The sequence below is a fragment of the Megascapheus bottae genome, chromosome 25 (assembly GCF_031878675.1).
Source record: "Megascapheus bottae isolate mThoBot1 chromosome 25, mThoBot2.hap1, whole genome shotgun sequence".
Lineage (NCBI taxonomy): Eukaryota > Metazoa > Chordata > Mammalia > Rodentia > Geomyidae > Megascapheus > Megascapheus bottae.
The window spans coordinates 17,056,477-17,081,784 of NC_143533.1; the positions used below are offsets into that span (position 1 = coordinate 17,056,477).

The following is a 25,308-nucleotide window of genomic DNA, read 5'->3' on the forward strand; positions in this document are numbered from 1 at the left end:
TAAGGCTAGATAAGAATGAGTTTGGGAGGAAAAGAGGATGCATTTTGGTAGGGAATTGGTATGGACCATCATCAGGCAGCACAAAGTGAAATTCTCTAAGGAAGGTGTCAGAGAGGTTACCCTGGGGAATACAAAGGTTAAAAACAATGCTAACCCAGACAAGCCTCGGTGCTGTTCTAAAAGTGGAATATTAACCTTAAATGAGAGAGACGCAGACCCCATCCATGGGAAACAACCTGCTAAAGTAGAAGAAACAAAAGGAAAGATAACAGATTCCAATGAATTAATGCCCCATTTTAAATATATTTGAAGGAATTAACAAAAATACATGCATCTCAGAAATATTCTACCTACTGTTCTTTTGAAAAGGATTGGATATTAAAGAATTCAAGGTAGAGTAATTTGGGGCGAAGACCTGGAAGAATATACTTGGTTCATTATGCAAATTAAGATAGGAAATAGTGTTATACAAGGATAAGAGTTTTCAGAGAATATCCCTAGAACTCAAACTGGACACAAAGATGCTGTAACAGCAGAGGGACATAGGAAGCAATGGAAGAACAAGAAGGGAGATCTCCAAGATTCTGGAGTTAAAAGAGTGAGATGATGCTTTATGGAAGTAAGGGAAGAAAGGAAGAGGACAGCTTTGGTGTTAGAGCCAACAGCAGAGTGATAGCCAAGTAAGGAATGATGTGAACTTGGCAGCTGGGGCTTCCAAGATGGACTGGCAGGGCCAAGAAGGGAGTAGGAGAGACACCTACTCAGGGCTGAAAGCTGTAGAAGTAGGGAACACGGCAAACAAACACTGAGGCTGGAAATGCTCCTGTTTGGGGAGCTAGAGGAAGAAGAGGTGTAGAGGAGTAAGGAGGGGAGAGCTTCTTATAACAGTCACAGGAGAACAGGAACAAGGAGAAATGGACACGAGTCCAAGGCCATGGAGTGAGACCAAGAAAGGTAAATGGCTTCCTCAAGCGGCACCTTCCTTCAATGTCATCTGCCTTCTGCTCAGAGCTGCCCATACTGAACCACTGGCTCATTCTGTAGTCTACAAGATGTCACCACTTTAGTGTTTTGATTTTTTTTTTCTGTGTTGATACTGGATCTTGAACTCAGGGCCTGGCTGCTATCCATTAGCATTTTCATTCAAGAATGACACTCCGCTACTTGAGTTATGCCTTTTTACTGGGTAACTGGAGATAAAAATTTCACAGTCTTTCCTGTCCAGGCTGGCTTTGAACCCTAATTCTCAGATCTTAAATTCATGAGTAGCTAAGATTCATAGACACAAGCCAACAGTACCCAGATTATCTCTTATTTCAATATTTCCTTAAACTCAAAATTTCTAAAATCTAAAGCGTTATCCACACATGATAAGAAGATGACCCTCAAAGGACACTCTTCAAGGCATTGGAGATAGCATAAAGGCCATGGATCTGTGTACATATGTTTAGAGGAAGGGAAGGATATTACTGGCACAGGGGGCTTGCTATATACTATAAGCAACCTGTATGAAGTTCTGGGTCCTCTCTAAATTCTTGTGCCAATATTCAGCCTGTTTGTGAAGACAACTGGAACTTTCTGCCAACTAAGAGAAAGATTCTCAAAGAACCTTTCCAGCTTAATCTTTCAGGAAAAGCCCAGGAATGAACACAAATGATCAAAAGTCCATGAATGTAGAGGACAGATGGATGCAAAATGGCACAATGGGCTCCTGGACTAGGGATGTACCCTGGTGGTAGAGTGCTTGCCTAGCATGCACACGGCCTTGGGTTCAATCCCCAACACTGCAGTTGAGAACAGAAACACCCAAAAAGACGAAGAGGAAGGGAGGAGGAGGAGGAGGAGGAAGAGGAAGAGGAAAAGGAAGACAAGGACAATGACAACTGGTATTTGAAAGCATACTACATGATTCCTATCCCAGCTCTGTCACACAAAGGCTAAGCTTAGTTTGTTCACTTTAAAAATATTCATATTGGCCGGGAGTTTGGCCTAGTGGTTAAAGCATTTGCCTACCATGCACGAAGACCGGGTTCGATTCCTTGGTACCACATACATAGAAAAAAGCCGGAAATGGTGCTGAGGCTCAAGTGGTAGAGCTCTAGCCTTGAGAAAGTCCAAGGACAGTGCTCAGGCCCTGAGCTCAAGCCCAGGACTGGCCAAAAAAATAAAAATAAAAATAAATAAAAATATTCATACTTTGCCCAAATGTTTGTTGTGAGGATGGATGGCTTACTATTTGTAAAGTGCTTAGAACAATGCCCAACAATCAACAAATATTTTCTAAGTGCTTAAAAAAATTCTTACCTCGTGGATGGAAGTGTTGCTCAATTGGTAGCACGCCTGCCTAGCATGAGTTGAAGCCTAGCATCATAAGAAAAACAGTAAAATATTTACAGCTTATCCTATTCTATCTTCAAATGATGCTCTCATGGGGGCTTTCTGACATACTTTTGGAGAAGGCAAGGAACATGTCTTTTTAATCCCATTAAATACTCGCATTCCTGTTTGACTAGTACTCTACCACTTAAAACCACCGCTCCACGTCTAGCTGTTTGCTGGTTAATTGGAGAGAAGCGTCTCACAAACTTTTCTGTTCATGCTGGCTTTCAGCCATGATCTTCAAAATCTCAGTCTGCTGAGTAGCTAGCCACCAACACCTGGCTTGTAAGAGATTTGAGATTCTCATTAGAGCCACAACAGAAAAACTGTCTTGCATAAATCATTTGGAGAACCTCTCTGAACCCTTAACTAATGGCCAAGATACAAGTTTTTTTGATACAGAAATGCATTATCTGGGAAGTAATTTTGATAAAGGAAGAAGACTGGGAGATGGCTTGTTTTGGTTTTTAATTTATTTGACTTCAAAGAAGAATACCTAAACAAAAATCCATCAATGTACCAATGAAGTCACAAAAAAATGATTCCACCTCTGGAATGAGCTTCATTTTCTTATGTTTTGGTAAGAGACTTGGCTCTCAATTGGGAATGCACGTCACTCTACCCACTCAAGGGCAAGATGATAAGGTTCTATCAGACCAAATGTCGAAGAGAACCTGAAACTCTACCAAGGTCAGAAACTTCAAGCCAAAAGATCCCTCTGGAGCTTGCTTGTTTTGACTTGTAATGACAAATTTGTCTTGTCTAAGTGTTCAATCACATTATAAAACAAAGTGCCGATCTTTCCAGTACAGCATCCTCGGATGTAACAGGAGCCCTCAGGACAACCTGTGAAGGGCTTTGCTAACTTTTCTGCCTCTTTGATTTTCATAGAACTTTGGAAAGTGCAGTCTGTGAAAACAAAACTGAAAGATGATTCTGGAAATGCTGAACCCAATGCAGTATAATGTCACCAGCATGGTGCCAGAAGTTGTACCTGTTGGGATCATGCCACTCCTGCTGCTCATGGGTCTCCTCCTCTTGATTTGGAATTATGACAACACATCCTCAATACCAGGTAAGCCATTTGTTTATTTCTGTCTCTAAGGAGATTGCTTCCTTGGGCTTTTATTTCAGTCCACAACAGTAAAGAAACCAGATCTTTCAAAGACCATAGGTATAATAAAGGAAGACTGAAGTGAAAAAATTGTAAACTGATTCATTATCTGCACATTTAAAATGAAACCAACTTTTGAAAATATCTGAGATAGCCCCTTGCATTCAACATGCTGTTTTGGTAATAAACTTGGCACAAGTATCCTTTAAATCAAGCTTCAGATGAGGTGGAGAAAGGCACAATTCTAAGGTGTTGTTTTTTTTTTTTAAGTTACAAAAAATGGACTTGGATTCATTCCAACTCTCCCTGAAGGTAAAACTGGAATGTCTCCTATCCTCCTTTCCTTCTCCCTTCTCCTGCTCCCCTGTGATTCACCCATGCCCTCTCCTTTTCTCTTTCCTCCATCTCACCCTTTCTTTTATCTTACTGTCAGCATGGTGATGGTGGTAAAAGGTTGAATAAGAGCTGGGTGCTAGGAGAAAGGGGGCCACTACTGTTCTCAGACAGACTCTTCAACAAGGCTGACTCCATAAAAAGTACAGAATGGCAGGTGAGATCTTTTATGAATACTTGCTGAAATCTTCAAATCTCTGAAGAGCTCAAATCTCAGCTAGGATAATAGCAGCTAGGGAGACTTATCTTGAATTAACTAGCAAAATGCTAGAACTGCAGCCTTGAATGAAAAAGCCAAATGAGAGCATCAGGGTCCTGGATTTAAGCCCCAGTACCAGCACGCACACGCACACACGCGCACACACACACACACACACACACACACACACACACACACACGCACGCACACCTGACAGCACACATAGTAGTGGAAAATAATATAATTACCTAGATAATTCCAATGGAAAATCTTACGAGTCTATGACCAATGATAGAATGATCAAACATCTGATTTTCATTTTCAGCACAAATTCCTTATGGTAGGTATCACTCATTCCCAATCTATACTATAGCCACAAAAGCTTTATTTCAAGAGCGTAATTTTTATATATTTCTGTGATGAGGCAGTGAGTCTCATCAAAAGGTGATTGAGAATGGGTGGAACAGGGGCAAGTATAAAAGGCTTTTCGTTTCTTTTTAAGGTCTCCTGACGTAGCTGGAACCTTAGGTTACACCAACTTCATGGAACATCTAGTTAATTTTATTATCTCCAAGGGAAGAAGGCTTAGTGCTGTAGGAAGACTTTAACTCCCCTTCCCAATGCTCGTTCCTCACTAGGTATCTCCTCCCCAGTGGGGCTCATTAGGCAGGGTTAGTAAATGGTAAGAGCCAGTGTTTGGGGGGGGTGATACTTTCTCCTCTTCTTCCATGTCATAGACTTGCTACAGTCCAGTCACCTGTATGATTACAGTAACTTACAGATAAAGGCCAGGATTGCCCATACAGCCAGAGACCCCTATATGTTCAATTATATTTATCATAAGAATCTTTCAGGACGTGGAGCTTGTTACGAGATTCCTGAGCCCTGCCCCATAATCTTTGAATCACACTATCCAGGAACGTGCATTTTTAACACCCTCACACCTCACCACCACCATGCTTGCATGTCTACATTGCATGTAAATCATATCATCCCTGCAGATCATTGGATGAGGGTGACAGCTTATAGAGGACAAGTCTGGTCTCCCTTGAAGCCTTAGATCAGGATACAAGTTTGTATCTTACTCTGTCTAATACTTCTGAACAGAATAGCATGCTGTCATATACTGGCAGTTAGATTTCATAAACAGAACAAGGAATTCTAGTCCTGTCTGTGATATAGCTCCTCGGCTAATATTGTGAGAAACTCCAGGGAATTGCTCATGAGCCGTCAGAGTTGAGAACCCCAGAGATGATGAGCCCCACCACTTCATTTGACAAAAGAAAAACAAGACCCCAGCAGGACCCAGCAGCCAGCCAGTAGCTCATACCTGTGAAATCTAGCTACTCAAGAGACTGAGATCTGAAAATCCAAGAGACTTCTCTCCAATTAACCAGTGAAAATTAGCAAGTGGACATGTGGCTCACACAGGAGAGGACCTGCCACATGGTATTGAGTTTTATGAATATCCCATGGTTTAATGACCAGTTCTTCTGTGTTGTTTCCAGTCTAGAACTGTGAGGACAGTCTTGCTATGAACATCTGTGTGCCCAAGTTTCTCTGGAGCATATAACCAGTCTTGGAATGCAACAGCTTTCTAATTAGGATGGCAGTTGTTGGCTCCAAGGAGGTTGCTTCTGCCCAAAAATGCAGTGAAGTATTTACTGCTCCTCTCTGGGTGTGAGAGGTTCCTGCAATTACTGCATGCCTAGATAAGCATTCCCAAGTCTGAGTAGAGAGCAACCTAAAGTGGCTGCAATTTGAATGTTTCTCTACTCGTTTTTTGTTTTGTTTTGCCTTCCACAGCATTTTTCTTTCCAGCTGGGAGGGGGAGGATGGTGTAAGAGTTTCATATAAATGAAAGGCATATATATCTATTTCATATTATGTGGTTATAAACTACTTCATTGTTATTTTGCATATCTTCCCCTCTCCTACCCTAGGGGCTCTTGTATATGTTATTTATCATAACATCTCCAGTCCCTAACTTGGTACCAATACTTAAACCTAGTACAGATTCATTATGTATTAGGTGGATGAAGTAAGCTGATATACCGTTGATCTGTAAGGACCTAAACCTTGATACTCATTTGAATGGAAAGTTCAGTTCTATACTTAAGAGTACCCTTTCGGTACTCTCAGCTCCCCATTGTATTTTCTTTCTTTGTTTCTTTGTTTCTTTCTTTCTTTCTTTTATTCTTTTCCTTCCTTCCTTCCTTCCTTCCTTCCTTCCTTCCTTCCTTCCTTCCTTCCTTCCTCTCTCTCTCTTTCTTTCTTGCCAGTTGTGGGGCGTGAACTCAGGGCCTAAGCACTGTCCTTGGGCTTTCTCAAGGCTGGCACTCTACCACTTGAGCCACAGCACCACTTCTGGCTTTTTTTTTCAGTGTATGTGGTACTGAGGAATCGAACCCAGGGCTTTGTGCTTGCTAGGCGAGCACTTTGCCAACTAGGCTAAGCTCTTTGGCCGCATTTTTCTATTTTTTACTTTTTTTTTTTTTGGTCAGTCCTAGGCTTGAGCTCAGGGCCTGAGCACTGTCCTTGAACTTTCTCATGGCCAGAGCTCTACCACTTGAGCCTCAGCACCACTTCTGGCATTTTTCTATGTATGTGGTACAGAGGAATCCAACCCCAGTCTTCGTGCATGCTTAGGCAAGCACTCTACCACTAGGCCAAACTCCCGGCCCCTTATTTTTTACTTTCTTAATTCACATCTTTTGTAAACCTTTGTTTTTGTGATGGTACTAGAGCTTGAATTCAGATCCTCATACTCTGGGCCTTGATCTGGAGTGCTAACAGTTGAGCCACTCTTCCAATTCTGGCTTTTTGTTGGTTAACTGGAGAAAGTTTCTTGGATCTGTCTGCCCAGGTTTGCTTCAAACTGAGATCCTCAGATCTCAGTCTCCTGAATAGCTACAATTACAGGTATAAGCCATTAGTACACACACACACACACGTACACACACACACACACACACACACACACACACACTTATTTAGCTTTTACCACCAAAGTATAATCAAGTTACCAAGCTGGGTATAATGGTACTCATTTATAATCTCAGCAATTGAGAGGCTAGGGCAAGAGAGCATCATGAGTTTACAGCTGACCTGGGATACAGGAGTTTCAGGATAGCTTGAGCCACAGAGTTAGACTTAATCTTAAACAGCAAAACAAAATAATAACAAAAATCAAGCTACTAAGGATGTTCTTTGGCATAAGATACATCAATCGTTCCTGGGATTCATGTTCCTAACATTATTTACTTAAACAAGGATGTGAGTACCTTCTGGCTCTTGTCTAAAACCAGATCATGGGACCCATGCTCTGAGCAGACTGGTGGCCTATTCCCTCTACGCATATCTTTTACGTCTTGAGATTTAGCTTAAGACTCTTTTCCTACACTGAGTCATTTTTGAGAGAAAAATAAAAAATAAAAGTGATGCTCTTAGATAAGAAATTAGAATCTTTGCAGACTTTACTTCTAATTAAACTATAACCTGCTTCTACTCTGTTTCATCCACTGTGCATTCAAATCAGAAGCATTCTGATAAAACCAGGCAGCCAGATACCTATTTCCATGATTGAAATCCACTGATGCTGTTTAACTTGGAAGAGATGGGTACACTTCCCCTAATTCGCTGAGACTGAATTGACCTAGACAAAAATGGAACCCATGTGACGTGGCTACTGTTGTATTTCTTATTCTAGGAGGAGCAAAGAATCTCTTTAGCTTGCTTGTATGGTATTGTTTTAAATCACTTTGACAGACTCAACTATAAAAGAACAAATGTTTCTGACTTTGCTAAGTTACTGTGTTCTGATGATTTGATCTAGGTCCTGGCTACTGTTTGGGAATTGGGCCCCTCATTTCCCATGGCAGATTCCTATGGATGGGAATTGGCAGTGCCTGTAACTACTACAACAAGATATATGGAGAATTCATGAGAGTCTGGATTAATGGAGAGGAAACCCTCATTATCAGCAAGTGAGTCTGTTAATTAATAGTTGTAGACAACAGGGCTGGGAATGTCAATTAGAGAAGAGTGTTCAAGGTTTAATCCTCAATTTTAAAAAGCCATAATAACAACACAATAGACCTTTAAAAGCAAGACTGAGGTTTTCCCTGTTTTAAAGATAAATCTTGGGCTAGGAACGTGGCTTAGTGGTAGAGTACTTTCCTTGAATACATGAAGCCCTGGGATTGATTCTTTAGGACCACACAAACAGAAAATGCCGGAAATGGCACTGTGACTCAAGTGGTAGAGCCCTAGCCTTGAGCACAGAGAAGCTTAGGAACAGTGCCTAGTCCCGGAGTTCAAGCCCCAGGGCTAACAAAATGTCAGCAACAACAAAATAAATCTCATATTGATACCTTCCTATCTTTGTATGGCTATGTTTCTCTTGTTGAAATGAAGGTATGGAGTTCTCAGCTCTGCAGACAAACAGAATAATTGTGGTTTTCTTGAGATGAAGCTAGAGGTATATAGATAAATAACTCTAGAAAGTTTAGAAAGTCCTCAAAACTTCTCTCAGCAGTGTATATGGAAACTTAGAAGTGCAGATGATAATGCCTGCTTTATCTTTCATGACCTCCTGAGATTGTGGTCTTACCAGAGATAAATAAGCATTAAAAATCCTCTTCTACAAACAACAGCAACAACAAACAGGGACCTCAGGTGTCTCTGACCAACAGTTTCTTACTATGTTTTTCATGCTCTTCCTTGGCTTTTTGCAATTAAGACTGGTGTTCTATCTCTGGAGTCACATCTCCACTTTTTGCTAGCTAATTAAAGATTTGCAGGCTGGGGTTGGGAGTTTGGCCTAGTGGTTGAGTGCTTGCCTAGCTTGCGTAGCATGCATGAAGACCCCGGTTCGATTCCTCGGTACCACATACATAGAAAAAAGCTGGAAGTAGTAGAGGCTCAAGTGGTAGAGCTCTAGCCTTGAGAAAGTCCAAGGACAGTGCTCAGACCCTGAGCTCAAGCCCAGGACTGGCAAAAAAAAAAAAAAAAAAAGATTTGCAGGCTGGGAGTTTGGCCTTGTGGTAGAGTGTTGGCCTAGCATGCATGAAGACCGGGGTTCAATTCCTCAGTATCACATACACAGAAAAAGGCAGAAGTGGTACTGAGGCTCAAGTGGTAGAGCTCTAGTCTTAAGAAAGCCCAAGGGCAATGCTCAGGCCCTGAGTTCAAGCCCCAGGACTGGCAAAATAAATGAATGAATGAATGAATGAATGAAAGATTCTCACAGACTTTTCTGCCCACACTGACTCCAAACTATAACCTTCAGTTCTAAGCTTCCTGATTAGCTAAAATTACAGATCCACCAGCACCTGACTTTTATTCACTAGGATTCTAGCAAAGCTATCTGCCAACACTATCTGAGAAGTTTCCATATCGACAATTAAGCTTTTCAACAAATACCATGGTTGGTATACTCAAAGCCTCCCTTTTTGTTGTTGTTCCAGTTCTTGGGCTTAGACTCAGCATCTCCCATTCTCTGCCTTTTTTCTCTCAAAGCTGGCACTCTACTGCTTGGTTCTTACCTTCATCTCCTGCTTTTTGCTGGATAAATGGGGGCACGAGTCTCCCAAATTTGTCTGCCCGGGGCGGCTTTAAATCCAGACAGTATATACTTAGACATAAGATACTCAAGTCGCCACATCAATTCCCCAGATACCCAAAGACAATTCCTAAGTTGGATCCATATTGCAATCAGGGTAGCATCTGACTACTTTTGCCTGGCTTCATTTGGAGAGTGACCTTAGCACCTGCGACCAGCTCAGGCACTGATTCACACCGAATGATGGACACAATACACCCACCCTTGGCCAGCTCTCCCAGTTCTTTTCTTGTGCTGTTCTCCAGGCTTTTTACTTGTTGGAGTCTTTGTGTTCCCCTTAATTGCCTCCAAGCCACTCCATTTTGTTGTTAAAAGCTGAGCTCCTATCAGGAAGAGGATATGTTTGTCCCATCTTTTTCCTTGCCTGCTCTTCAAGTCCCTTCCAGAACTAACCGTACCTCTTGAACAGACCCAGACCCCATTGGACTTCAAGAAAGCTTTTTGATTTTGATTTTAATTGTTGACCAGATTTCTTTTTTATTTTTGAAAGTTGGAGTTCTTTACTTATTACAACCATGTAGACATTGCAGTCCAACTTTCCTGACCGGCTCAGTCTCAAAATGGTAGCGAGAAACTAAAGAACTGGAGAAGAGGAAATCAGTTATAAATGCTGCTGGCCTACTCTGTGGACAATATGGCAGTTTTGAGACACTCTCTTTTTATCCTGCAGATAAAGAATGCATAGATCCCTAGGGAGCTATGCTCTATGGAGGGTCTATGCTATATGCTATGTGATATGTGTGTCCTCTGATGTACATGCATTAGTTTTTGTTAGAAATGCAAAAAAAAAAAATGGGTAATAGCCATTAAGAGGAGTGAGCAGTCCACAAGCTAACAAGGGCTACATTTGCACATCTGCTAGCTATGGATACACTCATGATTATATGTACACATCTTTCTTTTCTTTCCTTTTTTTTTTTTAACTTGGTGCTGGCACTGAGGATTGAATCCCAATATCATCAACTCTTGCTCACCTCTCTCTTTTCCTCCCCACTTGAGCCACATCTCTATTTCTGACTTTGCTGATTAATTGGAAATAGTCTCTGGCTACCCAGCCTGGCTCTGACCCTAGATCTTAAGATCTCAGCTTCCTAAGTAGGTAAGGTTATAGGCATGAGCCACCAGTGGCCCACCTTCACATCTATCTTAATCGTTCTATCCATTTACAAGGGAGTCATTCAGTTATTCTTTCAGTGAACTTTTAATGGTCATAACTGGCTCTCTACTCATTAAGTAAACATTTGCTTAGAATGGGCTATGTACCAGGGATAGTTCTACTCTGAGAAATACAACCAGTCAAAAAATTCCTACCCTTAAGTGGGGCTTAACTCAAGGGTTGTGCAGTAGCCTTGAGCTGCAGAGCTCAGGGACAGAGCCCAGATCGAGTTCAAGCTCCATGACCTACAAAAAAAAAAAAAATCCTACCCTTGCTGGACTGGTGGCTCACACCTGCAATTCTACGTACTCAGGAGGCTGAGATCTGAGGATCTCAGTTCAAAGCCAGCCCAGGCACAAAATGAGCTGAGACTTTTATCTCCAATTAACCACTAGAAAACTGGAAGTGGTGCTGTGGCTCCAGGGGTAGGGCAGTAGCCTGGAGCTAAAGAAATCAGGGACAGTGCCCAGGCACAGAGTTCAAAGCCCATGACAGACAAAAAAAAAAAAATCGTACCCTTATATAGCAATTTCTTATTAGAATTCCAGCAATAAACATGCAAAATATATAGTACTGTCATGCATCACTTAAGATGGGGATATGTAAGTAGTAAAGTCATATTGTATCCTGCAGACCATTATAGCAATTGTGACTTTAACCTCCCCAAAGCTACTTGGAAAGGCTGAGCAGAGGAGGGGCATAACTACTTTGTTCAGGTTTCACCAGAAATAAGAATTGGATAATAGATGTAGGCAAGAGATAATAGTAGTAGATAAGAGATGGTAAGATGATAAGGTCAATTTCTGGTCACATTCTGAAGGCAAAACTGACAGGACTTGACAGATTGAATGTAGGATGTGAGAGAAAGAATAGCCCGGTGATGTCTAGTTTTTTTTTTTTTTTTTTATGAATGCCTCCAAGAATGAGAACATCATTATCTGAGGTAAGTGGGAATAGGGAGAGATGATCAAGATCCTGTCCCACTCCATACACTGGATTTGACATGCTTAATGCATGTACACCTGGACATGTTGAGTATGGGAAGTGAACACTGAGTCTCCCCAATGTCAGATGTTCAAAACTGGCAGAGGAAACTGAGAAGGGACAGCCAGGAAAAGACCAGGTGCAATTAGTAGTCTAGAAGCAAGGTAAATAATATCAGAAAGACAGGAATTGTCAAATCCTACGCATAGGCAAACTAAACGGATGGAGATTTGAGCATCGCTTTCAAATAAGTCATGGGTGACCTCTCTACAAAAATATTTTCCATGGAATGGTGGGAAGGTAGGGGTGAGTCAGCAAGTATAGACAATGCTTCCAAGGAGTTTGCCATAGGTAAGGCAGGAGATGGAATGACAGCCAGAGAGGAATGTGTGATCAGAAGGGCTCCATTTTTATGACACAAGCAATCATGGTACTAACTCCTTTCTGTGGTGGAGATGATTAACTACTGGGGGAAAAGGGGGAAATTACTGAAGGAAGGGAAAAGTGGTGTGCTGGGTTGGCTATGAAGCAAAGGCTGAATAGGGTCCTGGTTATTGGAGCTTATGGAGATTTCTTTCCTACTTGACTCCATTCCATTTTCTTTTTTTCTTTTTTACCAGTCCTGGGCTTTAACTCAGGGCCTGTGAAATGTCCCTGAGCACCTTCTGCTAGAGGTTAGCACTCTTAACACTTGAGATACAGTGCCACTTCCAGCTTTTTCTGTTTATTTGGTACTGGGGAATCGAACCCAGGGCTTGATGCATGCTAGGCAAGCACTCTACCACTAAGCCATATTCCCAGCTCTTGACTCCATTTTATCAGGAAAATAGTAAATAAAATCTTAGCTAAGGCTTTGCAGGCAGAAGATAATAGTCATCCAAAAAAGTGAGAATAATAAAGGGCCCAGGGGATAGAATAGAACTGCATCTGTACTAAGGGCCACTTGAGTTTAACAGTGACCTCAATGTGTTTGTGTGTGTGTGTGTGTGTGTGTGTGTGTGAACACATGTGCACACAAGGGTATACATGTGTGTATGCATGAGCTCTGTGCAAAAACCAAGTAAGCTAAGAGTTGGACTTAGCCAGATTCTAATTTGATCACTTGGTTAGAACAGCTATAGTGGAAATCTCTCTGTTATGGTCTCTTGCCATGACACTAGAATTTAAATTGGTTAGTGTTATAGGAGAAAGCTGAACAAGGGAAAAGGTGACAAGCTGAATTATACTTAGTGTTCCAACAAACTGCACATCAGCAAGTGCTTGAAATGTTTGTTGCCAACTACTGTATTGCCGCATCCTTTCTCAAACTATTGATATCTAACCTGCCCATTGCTGTGAGTTAAACTCACAAAGGAGGGAAATAGGAACAAAAACCATTAGAAGGGTGTCAATGTGTGATCAGTAATGCACCTACTACCTGGCGAATGTAACTGTAACCCCTCTATTACCTCGACAATAAAAGACAAAAATAAAAAACAAAGTATGTACTTCCTCTTTACTTCCTAAAAGTTTAAATTTGGTTACATTTCATTCTGAATAGACAATAGGGTTTTTTGTTGTTGTTGTTGTTGTTTTTCAGAGTAATGTATAGAGGGGTTACAGTTACATTGACCAGATAGCAGGTACATCACTTCTCACACAATGATATCCCTTCTCATGTTATTGTCCCCATTCTCCCCACCCCCTCCCAATCATCTTGAACATGACAGTTGGCACTGCTGCAGGACCCACTCAATCTGTCTTTCTGAAGGCCAGGAGTAGTGTGAAATGAGTCCTTGCCTCCTCCCTAGCCTTCCCCCTCCCCTCACTTTTCTGTTTATTAAATCCAGCCTGACTTTGATGAATGACCCTGGCTTAAGTCCTAGTCAGTCACACTTCTGCCTGATTCCTTTTGTCATAGCTGATCATCAGATGAAAAATAACTGGGATGTTGGCACCCCCTACAGGACACATGGATTCAAAAACTTAACTATAAATTAATGAACACAAGGGTTTGTTTTACTCTTGTGGTTTTTTTATTCTCTCTTTTTAAAAAAATGATTAGCAAGTCCTTCAAAGAAGCTGGTCAATATGCACAGAAAAATAGTTTTCTGCTTACACATTAAGTACTGAAAAAAAATTTAAGTAACATCAACATACAAAAAAAAGTAACACTCTATGCAGCATAAAGTGATGCACCATATAAACTGTACTATCTAATGGCTCCTGCTCTGTCCTTATGATGGAACCCCATAACCCTTGAGACTATAATTACAAAATGTAGAGATAAGAAATAACTTCTCTTAATCACGTTAGTGGGCCTTCCTCCAGCCAGCTCATGCAGGCTCAGTGCCCAAAGAAATGGGCTAAGGATACTCTACTAGAAAGAAGCCTGAAGGTTGAGTGATATTAGGCATAAATGTTTGTTCTAAACAGAAAGAATTCAGTAAACCCAGTGGCTTCCAGCTCAGTGGCTCACTCTTGCAGACATAGCACTACCTGGAGTAGGGCTGGGTGGCACCCAAGAGACCAGGAAAAATCACGGTTAGAGGCTAGCTCAGGCAAAAAGGTAGTGAGACTCCCAACCTCAACAAATAAGCTGAGTATGGAGAGTGCATTCCTGCATTCCAGATATGCAGAAAGTACAGAAAGGCAATGGGTCTGAGGCCAGCCACAGGCAAAAACCTGAGACCCTGTCTGAAAAATAACTGAAGGCATAAAAAGGTTGAGGGTGTGACTCAAGTGGTAGAACACTTGATCAAACCACTGTACCACAAAAAGGAAAGAGAAAGTAAAGAAGGAAGGATAAAGAAAAAGAAAGACGTGAAAAGGAAATAGAAATGAGAAAAGGAAACAAGGAGTCTGGAAAAGGGAGTCTTCAGCTAGAGATTAACATTGAATTTGGATCAACATGAATTTGCTATAACAGCCACTGGATAGTCAATGCATCATTTTGAATTTTACCACGGGCGAACTAACATTAAGGTTTGCTTTCATTTCAGGTCCTCAAGTATGTTCCATGTAATGAAGCATAGTAACTACATTTCCCGATTTGGCAGCGAGCGAGGGTTGCAATGCATTGGTATGCATGAGAAAGGCATCATATTTAATAATAATCCAGACATCTGGAAAGAAGTCCGACCTTTCTTTATGAAAGGTAAGCAGGAATCTGGCTGTGTGTTCTTTTTTGGCTTAAGAATCTGCTTTATTTTGCAATCATATTTTAATTCCACTACCTTAGAGTTAAAAAAAAATACACAATGAGATGAACTAGGGTATTTTTATCTCTCCACTATATATCAGACATCCACTGAAACATTCTGAGGTGAATACCGGTATCACCTACATTTTACAGGTGAGGAAACTAGGCATAAGGAGATATACTAACTTGGCCAGAGTTCTAGCATTAGGAAACATTAGCTTCCAAAGCCTACATGTACAATACTCATAAATTCTCGGCTTCCTGTTGAAACATGAAGCAATTTCATGAACATGAATTTAATGCGTCAACCATGTTTGATTTAAACATGAACAAACAATGCACTTGCTGAATATTTGACTGAGTTCAGATATCTTAGGAGAAAACCATTTTTTGAATGAAATCAGAAATGTTAAAGATGGGGAAGAACTGTATATGCTGACCCAAGGGATTGGGATTTTTGTCCAAGTGGTACAGTGGGGCTTGCTTCCGGGCCTCACTTGTACCTTGGACAACTCGCCTCTGTGCCACAGCACTCTTATCCACGGACATTGATTGATAATACAGAACCTATAGACTTCTAGAACTATTGTTAAGAATAAATGAAGTAATGTTATGAGAGCCCACAAAGCCAGGTGCTTGAGCCAGGTTCAAGCCTATCATCTTAGCAACTTGTTCTCAGAGATCTAGTGATTTCCCCCAGATCAAGGCATAAAAACACCACATTCCTCAATAGTTAGGCACGGTGGTATATGTCTGTTATCCCAGCTATAGCTGGGCATTGTGGTACACAAGTGACATCCCCAACAATGCAGGGAAGTGAAAGTACAAAGATCGCAGCCCAGGCCATCCTGGAGATGACACAGATTATAACTTGAAAATAACCAATGGAAAAAAGAGCTGGATACCTGGCACACAGCCATTCTAAATAAAACATGAAAAGTGAGATGACTCCCTAAGGTGGTTTAAACAAACTGAAAACAAAGAGGGAGACGAGGCACTATGAGTCGAACTCTTAGCTGGACAATCAGAAGCCTTTAGCTACTGCCCATGTAGTCAGGTGCAGAACCCTGGTTCCATGCATTCACTTATCCACACACTCCTGCCTTTAACAATCTGTGGCAGAGCATAGGAGCCCTTGATGACTTGAATACAATGCTAGTAAGCAGTCACTGTCCTTAAAAAGTTCTCAGTTCTCTGAGGAAGACTGAGTAAAATAAATTTTGAAGTAATCTGGAGAGACTGAAATTAGGTGGATACCTTTAGCGATTTGTAAGACTAATATTATAGACTAGCATTATTTACCCACGGCCTATTGTAAAATAGGAAACAACTGAGGCCAAATAGTTCATGATTAGTTTCACTAGCTTTAAAGCAATATCCTGCTACCTAACAAAACAACATAAACACAATGCAGACCAAATCCAAATGTGTAACAGGATAAGCACGAAAAATTCATTTATCTGTTGACTACAGTCATAAGCTCTAAAATTTTCCCTTATAATTACAAAAATAACTTACCAGTATATGTAGGATGAACATGTTTCAGATATAAATGGCTAAAAATTTTGATTATGGGTCTCTGGAGTTAGTGATGTTCTGATGTTTCCTACTCAGCTCTGACGGGCCCTGGCCTTGTACGCATGGTGGCCATTTGTACTGAATCCATCATTAGGCATCTGGACAAGCTGGAGGAGGTCTCCAATGATATGGGCTACACTGACGTGTTGAACCTCATGCGGCGCATCATGCTGGACACCTCTAATGTACTCTTTTTGGGAATTCCTTTGGACGGTACTGAAATTCATCCTTGTATCTCCCTTACACCCTTGACTGCACAAGGGGCAGAAGTAAAGTGAACAGATGCTATTTTATATATTGCTGTTGTTTCATCATTACTAAGTATTCCTGAGTTTTATTTTTCCTGTGTTCCTGCCTGCTTAGTACATGGCTTATGGCCTATAATTCCAGTTACTGAGAGGTAGAGATAGATTGTAGTTTGAGTCAATTCTCTGGTTAACCCATTTAGATCTCAAGCAAAAAAATAAAATAAGTCAGGCTCTGGTGGCTCACACCTGTAACCATAACTACTCAAAAGCCTGATACCTGGAGGATCATGACCAGAAACCAACATGGCCAGAAAAATCCAAGAGACACCATCTCCAATTAACTAGCAGAAAGCTAAGCTGGAGGTGTGATACAAGCAGTAGAGCACCAGATAAGCAAGCAAACAAGCCAAATGAAAGATGAAGTCCAAAATTCAAGCTCTGCGTGTGCACCCATACAAGTGTGCATGGCCACACAATTGCACACATACACATATACATGCACGCGTGCGCGCGCATTCACACACACACACACACACACACACACACACACACACACACACACACACACACCCCAATGCCACTCGGTTTATAGAATGGCATTCACATGGCTAAATCACACCCTGGGGAAGAGACCTTGCTCAGATTAGAACTCTACCATGCTAGGAGAATCTGTAGGGAGTGTTCTCTGCTCAGGGCATTTTGTTCAACAGCGTTATTGTTTTTTTCTTCCAGAAAGTGACATCGTGAATAAAATCCAGGGTTATTTTAATGCATGGCAAGCTCTCCTTCTCAAACCCAACATCTTCTTTAAGATTTCTTGGCTGTACAGAAAGTATGAAAAGCCTATGTAAGTAACAAGTTTGGGAAATTTATGAGTGCAATTGCATCATTTTTTATATTTTTTAGTATTTTTATTGTAATTAATAAAAGGGTTACATGATATTTGCCAGATAGAAGGTGCATTAATTCACATACATTGATGCCCTTTCACATGTCTTGGCCCCCATTACCCTCCCCCTCGCACCATTTATTTTTTATGGCACCTTCATTGTTGTTGGCCTCTTTGGTATATTATATGCTCTCCAGAGCCCACAGAGATCTGCTGATTGATGAAATAGTTATAGCAATGGAGAGAGCTTCTTTAGGCTAGAATGAAGACTAAAAGCAGCCTTTGATCAGGCAGGTTCTCGGCAAGGGGCTGGGCTGGGTATGTGGGCTGAGTGCCCATCTCTTTTTTATTTTTTTTACCAGTCCTGGGCTTGAACTCAGGGCCTAAGCACTGTCCTTGGACTTTAACAAGACTACATCTCTACTGCTTGAGCCTCAGCACCACTTCCAGCTTTTTTTCTATGTGTGTGGTACCGAGGAATCAAACTCAGGTCTTCATGCATGCTTAGGCAAACACTCTACCACTAGGCCAAACTCCCGGCCTGAGTGCCCATCTCTTAACAAGGACAATCAGAATATTTTGAATCAAAGAGTTAGCTAAATCCTAACCTTAATATCTCTGAGAACTCTTGGCATATCTAGAAAATGCACATGTAAATTTATAGTTACATTATTTCTGGATAAATTCAACATAATTCAACTTGAAATAGCAGGAATCTAAAAAAGATTTTTTTAATATAATGAGTATAATGAACTTGAATAAGTGATTTTTTTCCAGTCACATGTCTTTGGAGTCTTGGCTTTGTTTTGGTCTTGGACTAATCCAGTGGAAAACTGAATACATGTCCAAATCAATGCGATTTTATACTACCAGTAGCCAGACGCTAAACGGTGCTTTCTCTAGATCATTTGGCTCATAGAAACTTACTGCATTCAAGTACATAGCAATCTAATTTCTGCTAGGAATCTAGAGAAGTTAGTGCAGCAACTTTCCCTGGTTAGTGCACTAATATATGAGTGTACTGTTGTGTACTAAAGTAATAAAGATCTAGAGAGATCTTCTCATCTCTTCCCCTGTGTACTCAAAATAATACCAATACTTCCTAATAATACATTTATGTGCCAGGAGTGGTGGCTCACACCTGTAATCCTAGCTACTCAGGAAGCTGAAATCTGAAGATTGAGATTCAAAGCCACTAAAGTCTGTGAGATTCTTATTGCCAATTAACCACTAGAAAACTGGAAGTGGCGCTGTGGCTCAAAGGGTAGGGTGGTAGCCTTGAGCTGGAGAACATAAGGACAATGCCCAGGCCCAGGGGGTAGGGCAGTAGCCTTGAGCTGAAAAGCTTAGGGACGACACCCAGGCCCAGAGTTCAAGCCCCATGACCAACCCCTCCCCCAAAAAAATTTATGGGCACTAGGAATGTGGCTTAGTGGTAGAGTGCTTGCCTAGCATGCATGAAGCTCTGGGTTTGAGTCCTTAGTACCACATAAACAGAAAAAGCAGAAATGGTACGGTAGCTCAAGTGAGAGAGTACTCATCTTGGGAAAGCCCAAAAACAGAGCTCAGGCCTTGAGTCCAAACCCCAGGACTGGCAAAAATAAATAAATAAATAAAAATAAAATCTTCCTCTTACTTTTCCTGATGATACAGAAGGAACAGAGGCCACGGATGTCAACCGCATGCACAGGATATTTTAAGTATGTAGGTGGCCATGTCAATCAGAATCCAGTAGATTCAGTGTACTCTTAAACACATAATACAAAATTTCATCCCCTGTGATAAAGAAACACATACATTTGAACACATAGCTAAGAATTTAGATCTCAAAGTGACCTTATTTTTCCTCTAGTCTGATCTGCTCACTGCAAAACAGATAGTAGAACACAGACAGGTGATGTTACACTGGTTACCTAGGCTACCCAGCCAGGCTCTATGCCGCACAGAAGAAGAAAAACGAGGCTTGAGCTTCACTTTGTGTCCAAGGGGCTTCCCTTGGACACAAACAGACAGCAACTAGACAGCCTTCCTTCCAACAAATATTTATCTTGTGTTTGTGGTGTGGCCCAAACCACAAGGTATGAGAATAGATATTAAGAATAATAATTATGTGAATTTACTGTCTAGAACAGGAATCTCAAACTCAGTAGTCTTCAAGGTGAGACAAATGAAGTGGCTGTAAGAAAACAGGAAATGGAGGTACATGCTGTATTTAGGCATGGTACCCACTTTTTAATGCTTCATTATAAAATCAGTTTTGATTTGCCACCAGAGCCTAGGAATCTTACCTAACACTAGTGTCTTAACTTCATGTATAATTGTAATTATATGTAATTTAAGAGTATTTACCAGTGATGTGGATTAAAGCAGAAGATCTTATTTAAGCACACAGCAAATGAATCTATTTTGTTAGATGTCTTAACTGAGTACAAGTAGATTCTATTGTGACTTTTATTTCCCCAGCAAGGACTTGAAAGATGCCATAGATCTGTTGGTAGAAGAAAAAAGGCACCAGCTTTCCACAGCAGAGAAACTAGAAGATTGTATGGATTTTGCCACTGACTTGATTTTTGCTGAGGTACTGACCTGGACTAGCCATGTTTTCCACGTAACATATGTTCTGGATGTTTAGGTTTATAAAGATCTTCTTCCATACTTGCTTCAGATTTCTTCTATTTCTTCTCTAGCACTCCAACACAAAGAACCCACACATTAGACATTCTGTATTATAATACAAACTGTCAAAACAAAGTGAGAAGGAAGCCAGGCACCACTGGCTCACGCCTGTAATCCTAACTACTCAAGAGGCTGAGATGAGGATCGCAGCTCAAAGCCAGCCCAGGCAGAAAGTCCATGAGAGTCTTATCTCCAATTCAGCACCAGAAAACCAGAAGTGGCACTATGGCTCAAAGTGGTAGAGTATACCAGACTTGAGCTGAAGAGTTCAGAGACAGTGCCCAGGCCCTGAGTTCAAACCCCATGACAAAAAAAAAAAAAAGTGAGAAAGAGACCCAAGATGCTACAAAATGTCATCCCTTGATATCCATAGGGTTCAGTTCCAGAATCCTTCCCAGGTATATGAAAAGATGCGCAAACCCTTTCTGTAAAATGCCATCATATTTACATACTATCTACACATACCTTCACATATACCTTAAATCATCTCATCGTTTACAAGATCGAATACAGAGTAAATGCTACATAAGTAGTTATTACATAATGACAATAATAATGACAAGATTGAGGTCTATACATTGTGAGTACAGACACAATTTATTTTTTTCTAAATTACTTTGTCATTTTAAAGGTGATAGGAAACATATAGCAGAATTACCTTTATATATTTCAGGTAATAAATACATTTTCTATTGCATAGTAACATCTATTCTGTCATTCGCCCTGTTCCCTCCCTCTCTTCTCCACCCACAGATTGCATAGTTCACTTTCCTTGATAGCCTGTGCAGCCAGTGTGCTGCACTGCTGCCTTTTCATCATTTTTCCTCTGATTCTGTGCCCTTCCCCCATTTTTCCTGAAATGTGCACATGAATATACCTTATATAAGGTAAAGAATACATCCACAAAGGAAAAAAACAATAAGAAGTAAGTCCTTTGTTTGCATAACAGTTTCAATTAAAAATTTTTTGATATCTAGTTCATCCACACATGTGGAACCTGTGGACACAAAGTGTCAACTGTACATAGATAACTGGCTAACCTGTCCATATTTCCACTGAAGGTTATAAGATAAAAGGTTCAGAGTTGGTTACAGAGACCTCTTATTTATTCTGTTGAGTTTCTTGATCCTCTTACTCATTGTTTTTGTAGTTTCCTTTTGTTGTTTTTTGGGGGGGGTTGGTGTGTGTCAGTACTGGCGCCTCATGCTATTGCTAAGATGTTTCACTCAAGGCCAGTGCTCTACCATTTGAGCCATGCCTCTACTTTTGGCTCTATACTGATTTACTGAAGATATGAGTCTCACAGATTTTCTTACCCAGGCTAGCTTCAAACCACAATCTTCAGATATCAGCCTCCCCAGTGTTAAGATTGTAGCTCCCAGCTGTTTTTGAAACTTGGATTTACTCTTTTCAATTTCTTCCCCTCTTTCCATTGTTCAGAAACGTGGACAGCTGACGAAAGAGAATGTGAACCAGTGTATACTGGAAATGCTAATTGCAGCACCTGATACCATGTCAGTCACTGTGTACTTCATGCTGTTTCTCATTGCAAAGCACCCTAATGTTGAGGCGGAAATCATGAAGGAAATCCAGACTGTCATTGGTAAGAATTTATCAAGGGCTAGGAATGTGGCTTAGTGGTAAAGTACTTGCCTGGCATGTATGAAACAGAAAGAGCTGGAAGTAGCACTGTGGCTCAAGTGGTAGAATGCTAGACTTGAACAAAAGCAGCTCAGGGAGAGTGCCCAGGCCCTGAGTTCAATCTGGCCCAAAAAGAGAGAATTTATCAAACCAATTTTTAAAAAATCCCTCCTGCCTGAATGATAACTTCTTATGCTCTAAGAATTTCATGACAGACACGACTCTTTTAGAATCCACCTGCAAAAAACAAAAACAAATACAAAAAAAAACAAAGCAAGTAATTCTGCACACTATATAACAAGTTGTAAAGATAGTTCATCATACATTATAAACAATACATGCTTGTTGCAAAATTCAGCCTATATAGATATATAAAGCAGAAAGCAAGTCCCCCAATCCTTTCCACTCTCCTCCCTAGCATAATTTCTACTTCGAAGGTGTAACTACTGCTAATCGTTTGCTGTGTATTCTTCGAGAACTTTTTCCTTGTTTCTTTTTGTGTGTGTGTATGTCAGGACCAAGGGTTTGAACTCTGGGCTTTGATATCTTGCTTGGCTTTTCTACCTGAGGCTGGTGCTCTTCCATTTGAGCCACATTTCCCGTTTTGGTTTATGCAGGTTAATTAGAGATAAGATTTGAACTGCTATTCTCACACCTTGACCTCCTGAGTAGCTAGGATTACAGACATGAACCAGCAGTCCCCAGCTTATTTCTGAACTTTTATAAACACTGTGGCTCAGATATGTTACATCAGATGGCTGGTGTGCAACAGAAATACAGAAATAATTTTTTTAACCAATAGGAAATTGTACTGTAGGAGTCTTGATGCCTATCACATATTGAAACTAATATACCTTCCCTGTCCTTTACATCTGTCCCCACAGGTGAAAGAGACATAAAAATTGATGACATACAAAAGTTAAAAGTAGTAGAAAACTTCATCTATGAGAGCCTGCGCTATCAGCCTGTTGTGGACTTGGTCATGCGAAGAGCCTTAGAAGATGATGTGATTGATGGCTATCCAGTGAAAAAGGGAACCAACATTATCTTGAATATTGGAAGGATGCATAAACTGGAATATTTCCCCAAGCCCAATGAGTTTACCCTGGAAAACTTTCAGAAGAATGTAAGAACCCTTCCAATCTGAGTTGCTACTTTTGATGATATCTATTGCTATGTCTACTCCAATTCTGTGTGACTGTACCAACCATACACATTTCCTGTCTTTTATTTGTACCTCTTCAGGAGTCCAGGTGTCCCACAGCCTGGAATATACCTGTCAAATTCACCTTCAGCAAAAATTCTGAGTCTCGGGGCCGGGTCTTTGGTCAAGTGGTAGAGTGCTTGCCTAGCATGCACGAAGACCCGGGTTCGATTCCTTGGTACCACATACATAGAAAAAAGCCAGAAATGGTGCTGAGGCTCAAGTGGTAGAGCTCTAGCCTTGAGAAAGTCCAAGGACAGTGCTCAGGCCCTGAGCTCAAGCCCAGGACTGGCAAAAAAAAAAAAAAATTCTGAGTCTCCGTCTCAGAAACAGCTAAATGGCTGCTACACAATAGGTCAAAATATGGAAACTCCAGGCTTTTAATTTGACTAACTTTTGTTAAACCCCTCGAATCCACCTTTCTATTTCAACCTAACACCTGAGCACCTTCTAGTTTGAGCATTAGCACCAACTAAGCACCAACTAAGCAAAGGAAAGCCATTTCTACTTTTTTTTTCTTTTTTTCTGCCAGTCCTGCGACTTGAACTCCAGACCTGGATGCTGTCCCTGAGTTTCTTTTGCTCAAGGCTAGCACTCTAGGCAAGCACTAAGCCACATTCCCAGCTCCCATTTCTACTTATACAGAGATCAAATGAGACCAAAGGATGCAGTTTTCACAGTCTGTCTTTGGTTCATCAAATGAACCTAGGAGCAGTGGTTTTTTGTTGTTGTTGTTGTTGTTTTTTCCTAAAGAGAACTCCATAATTAAACAAGATTTAGATTTTTCTTTTTCTATTATGTATGGAGATTTTGCCTCCACTATATCAAATCAATGTTTGTCTTTTCCTCCTTCCTCCTTCCCTTTGTGACTTACAAAGCTGGAGTAATTGTGGCTACTTTATAGAGCTAGATTTATCTCCCAACACTGCATATGGTAAGATGATTTGAATTGCTTTACCTCATTTATACATGCAAGGCAAAAGTGGAGACTGCCTGAGGTTTGATCTATATCATAAGAGGTAATTCACAGTGAATGAAAAAAGGGTTTGGTCACAGTATGACTAAGATCCAAAAGTGCTTTGACTGAGCAGGTTTTTGGATGGATCAGAGACTGTATTGCATGACTCTGGCTAATGGTCTGATCACTTCCACAGGTTCCTTACAGGTATTTTCAGCCCTTTGGCTTTGGGCCCCGTAGCTGTGCAGGAAAGTACATCGCTATGGTAATGATGAAAGTTATCCTTGTCACACTTCTGAAACGATTCCACGTGAAGACACTGCAAGGTCGCTGTTTGGAAAATATGCAGAAGAGAAATGATTTGTCTTTGCACCCAGATGAGACAAGTGATCTGCTAGAAATGATGTTCATCCCAAGAAACCAAGTCAAGTGTTCTGATCACTAAAGCAGATTGGTCAGTACCTCCTCTGGAGTAGATCCCATGGAAATCTTCACCATCACCAGATACAATCAACCTCAGTAAACCTATAACATACCTCCTATAAGATGTCAAGAAGGTGGAAGCCACTGGACATCCACCCCTTGACCAAGACAAAGAACAAAGGTGAAAGCAAAAGAGTTTGTATTCAGTAGACAAATTGCTTCCCTAAGGGACCAATTCACTAAGGAAAGGACAGAGTGTCAGCAAAATCCAAGTCTGGTACCCCATCACAGGTTCTTTCCAATGCTCCAGGACATCTTCCTGTTGGTGAAAGCATCACTCAAGCTGATAAGAAAGGCCAAGGGCAATGTCTCAACTCTCTGTGGCTATATACATGCTAGAGTAAATATGTGAGCTGGTTCTATCTGTAGTTTTGGTTGGAGTATGTCAGGGACTTGCTAGAGAAATAGTCAACAATAGGAAGGGAAGTTTCCCTTCCTAGTCTCTCAATCCACACTACAGATATATACCTCTGCTAGAGTAGGTATAGATTTAGTTAATAAGCAAATATCCTGAGTAGCATATAATTAAGACTCTATATCTAGTATAGGAGGGGGAAATCACATGGTGAAAATCAAATTCAAATAAAAATCCTTTTTGCACA

General features: G+C 40.8%; 1 protein-coding gene and 1 long non-coding RNA gene across 3 annotated transcripts; one reads left to right on the top strand and one right to left on the bottom strand.

Moving 5' to 3' along the window:
- Nucleotides 1–1,216: 1,216 nt before the first annotated feature.
- On the top strand, nt 1,217–25,308 carry Cyp19a1 (cytochrome P450 family 19 subfamily A member 1). The gene is made up of 9 exons (XM_090358415.1): nt 1,217–3,454; nt 7,921–8,071; nt 14,830–14,984; nt 16,644–16,820; nt 17,588–17,702; nt 20,208–20,322; nt 21,861–22,023; nt 22,946–23,187; nt 24,420–25,308. Exons 1-9 carry the CDS (start codon nt 3,310–3,312, stop codon nt 24,666–24,668), a joined length of 1,512 nt encoding a protein of 503 aa, XP_090214541.1. The 5' UTR covers nt 1,217–3,309; the 3' UTR covers nt 24,669–25,308.
- Nucleotides 16,746–19,644, bottom strand: LOC150046479 (uncharacterized). 2 transcript variants are annotated; one of them, XR_016539697.1, is made up of 4 exons: nt 19,581–19,644; nt 19,381–19,491; nt 17,511–17,676; nt 16,746–16,859 (listed from the first exon to the last, which is right to left on the bottom strand). It is a non-coding gene; the product is annotated as an uncharacterized LOC150046479 (long non-coding RNA). The 2 variants fall into 2 exon arrangements; XR_016539696.1 differs by having other exon boundaries at nt 19,381–19,622.